Genomic DNA, 2,154 nt, shown 5'->3' on the forward strand with positions numbered 1-2,154 from the left:
GTCGGTGGACCCACCATGGCCGTGATAGCACTCAAGTGCCCTGATATTGAAGTAGTCGTGGTCGACATCTCCGAGCCAAGGATCACTGCCTGGAACAGTGATCACCTCCCAATCTATGAGCCCGGACTCGACGATGTGGTGAAACAATGCAGAGGCAAAAACCTTTTCTTTAGCACAGACGTGGAGAAGCAGGTCTCCGAGGCTGATATTGTCTTTGTCTCTGTCAACACTCCGACCAAAACACAAGGTCTTGGAGCCGGCAAAGCTGCTGATCTCACTTACTGGGAGAGTGCTGCCCGTATGATCGCCGATGTCTCTAAATCCAGCAAAATCGTCGTCGAGAAATCTACTGTCCCCGTGAAAACAGCCGAGGCAATCGAGAAGATCTTGACCCACAACAGCAAAGGCATAAACTTTCAGATTCTCTCAAACCCGGAATTCCTCGCCGAGGGAACTGCTATCCAGGATCTCTTTAACCCAGACCGTGTTCTGATCGGTGGAAGGGATACCCCGGATGGGCAAAAGGCCATTGAGACACTGAAACAGGTTTATGCCCATTGGGTTCCTGTGGAACGGATCATTTGCACCAACCTCTGGTCAGCCGAGCTCTCCAAGCTTGCAGCGAATGCGTTCTTGGCTCAGAGGATATCTTCTGTCAATGCCATGTCAGCTCTGTGCGAGGCAACGGGTGCTGATGTTACACAGGTTTCGCATGCCGTGGGTAAGGACACGAGGATTGGACCCAAGTTCTTGAACGCCAGTGTCGGTTTTGGTGGATCCTGTTTCCAAAAGGACATCCTGAATCTTGTATATATCTGCGAGTGTAACGGCTTGCCTGAGGTGGCTAACTACTGGAAACAAGTCATTCAGGTGAACGATTATCAGAAAACTCGGTTCGCAAACCGGGTTGTTTCCTCGATGTTCAACACAGTCTCCGGCAAGAAGATTGCTGTCCTCGGGTTCGCCTTCAAGAAAGACACTGGCGACACCAGAGAGGCACCGGCCATCGATGTCTGCAACAGTTTAGTGAATGATAAGGCCAAGCTGAGCATTTACGATCCTCAGGTAGCGGAAGAACAGATCAAGAGAGATCTTTCCATGGCTAACCGAGCTGCAATCACCGAGCAAGTGAGTGTGGTCTCGGATGTTTATGAGGCGACCAAAGATGCACACGGGATCTGTATCTTGACGGAGTGGGATGAATTCAAATCTCTGGACTTCCAGAAGATCTTTGACAATATGCAGAAACCAGCGTTCGTGTTTGATGGCAGGAACGTTGTGGATATGCAGAAGCTGAGGGAGATAGGGTTCATAGTTTACTCCATAGGCAAGCCCTTGGATTCATGGCTCAAGGACATGCCTGCTGTTGCATAAAAGGCTATAGAGGATGTGTCCGAATACAAAGACAACTTCAACATGGAGATATTTTTTGTTTTGTTTTTTATGTTTTTCCTTTCGAAGAGTGAATCTGATTTTGTTGCATTGTTTTTTCTTTTCTGTAATAAACACATTTATTTAGAAATTTTAAAAAATGAAGGTATTATTTATAACAAAACTAGTTTGATATTCACGTGTAGTCATTTTTTAAAATTATATTACCCGAATTTAGATTAGGATCCGTAGGTATTAACAAATTCGTATTTAGATTTAGATTTAGATTTGAATGAATAAGAGTACTCTAAAATTGGATATATTTTTGTCCAATCCTAAACTTTATATATATGAACAAACAACTTTTGCTATTGTTGGATTCTCTCTAACAATATATGATTATATATTCGGAATATCAATAGTAAAACCAATGGTTTCGGCCAAGACCAATGACATAAGCTTCATAGTGTTTAGGGGTGTAAAATAGGCAGGTCGGGTTCAGATCGGGTTTAGTTCGGATCTAGATTTTTTTGGGTTGGGCCGACTTGTCCGCCCATTTATTGTTTGGATCTATGATTGGTTGGTGGTCCGGAGTTTGGTTCTATAGGATTTAGGACGGGTTCGGGTCGGATTTCGGATTTTTTTATTTAATAAAAAAATATATTAGTGTATAATAATAATAATAATAATAATAATAATGAATTATTTAGCAATGTTTTTAAAAAAAATCAACAATAACAAATTTTAGTCCGTATCAATTACAATTAAAAATTTTTAAATCTA

At 42.2% G+C, this 2,154-nt stretch overlaps 1 protein-coding gene across 1 annotated transcript; it reads left to right on the forward strand.

Moving 5' to 3' along the window:
- Window positions 1–6: 6 nt before the first annotated feature.
- On the forward strand, window positions 7–1,518 carry LOC104809171 (UDP-glucose 6-dehydrogenase 1-like). The gene has a single exon (XM_010535061.2). The coding sequence runs from the start codon at window positions 16–18 to the stop codon at window positions 1,372–1,374; it is 1,359 nt and encodes a 452-aa protein (XP_010533363.1). The 5' UTR covers window positions 7–15; the 3' UTR covers window positions 1,375–1,518.
- The last annotated feature ends 636 nt before the right edge of the window (window positions 1,519–2,154 follow it).

Source organism: Tarenaya hassleriana, unplaced genomic scaffold (genome assembly GCF_000463585.1).
Source record: "Tarenaya hassleriana unplaced genomic scaffold, ASM46358v1 Cleome1551, whole genome shotgun sequence".
Classification (NCBI taxonomy): domain Eukaryota; kingdom Viridiplantae; phylum Streptophyta; class Magnoliopsida; order Brassicales; family Cleomaceae; genus Tarenaya; species Tarenaya hassleriana.

Coding starts and splice junctions, on each gene's coding strand:
- LOC104809171 (XM_010535061.2), top strand. CDS start 16: ATGGCCGTGATAGCACTCAAGTGCCCTGATATTGAAGTAGTCGTGGTC.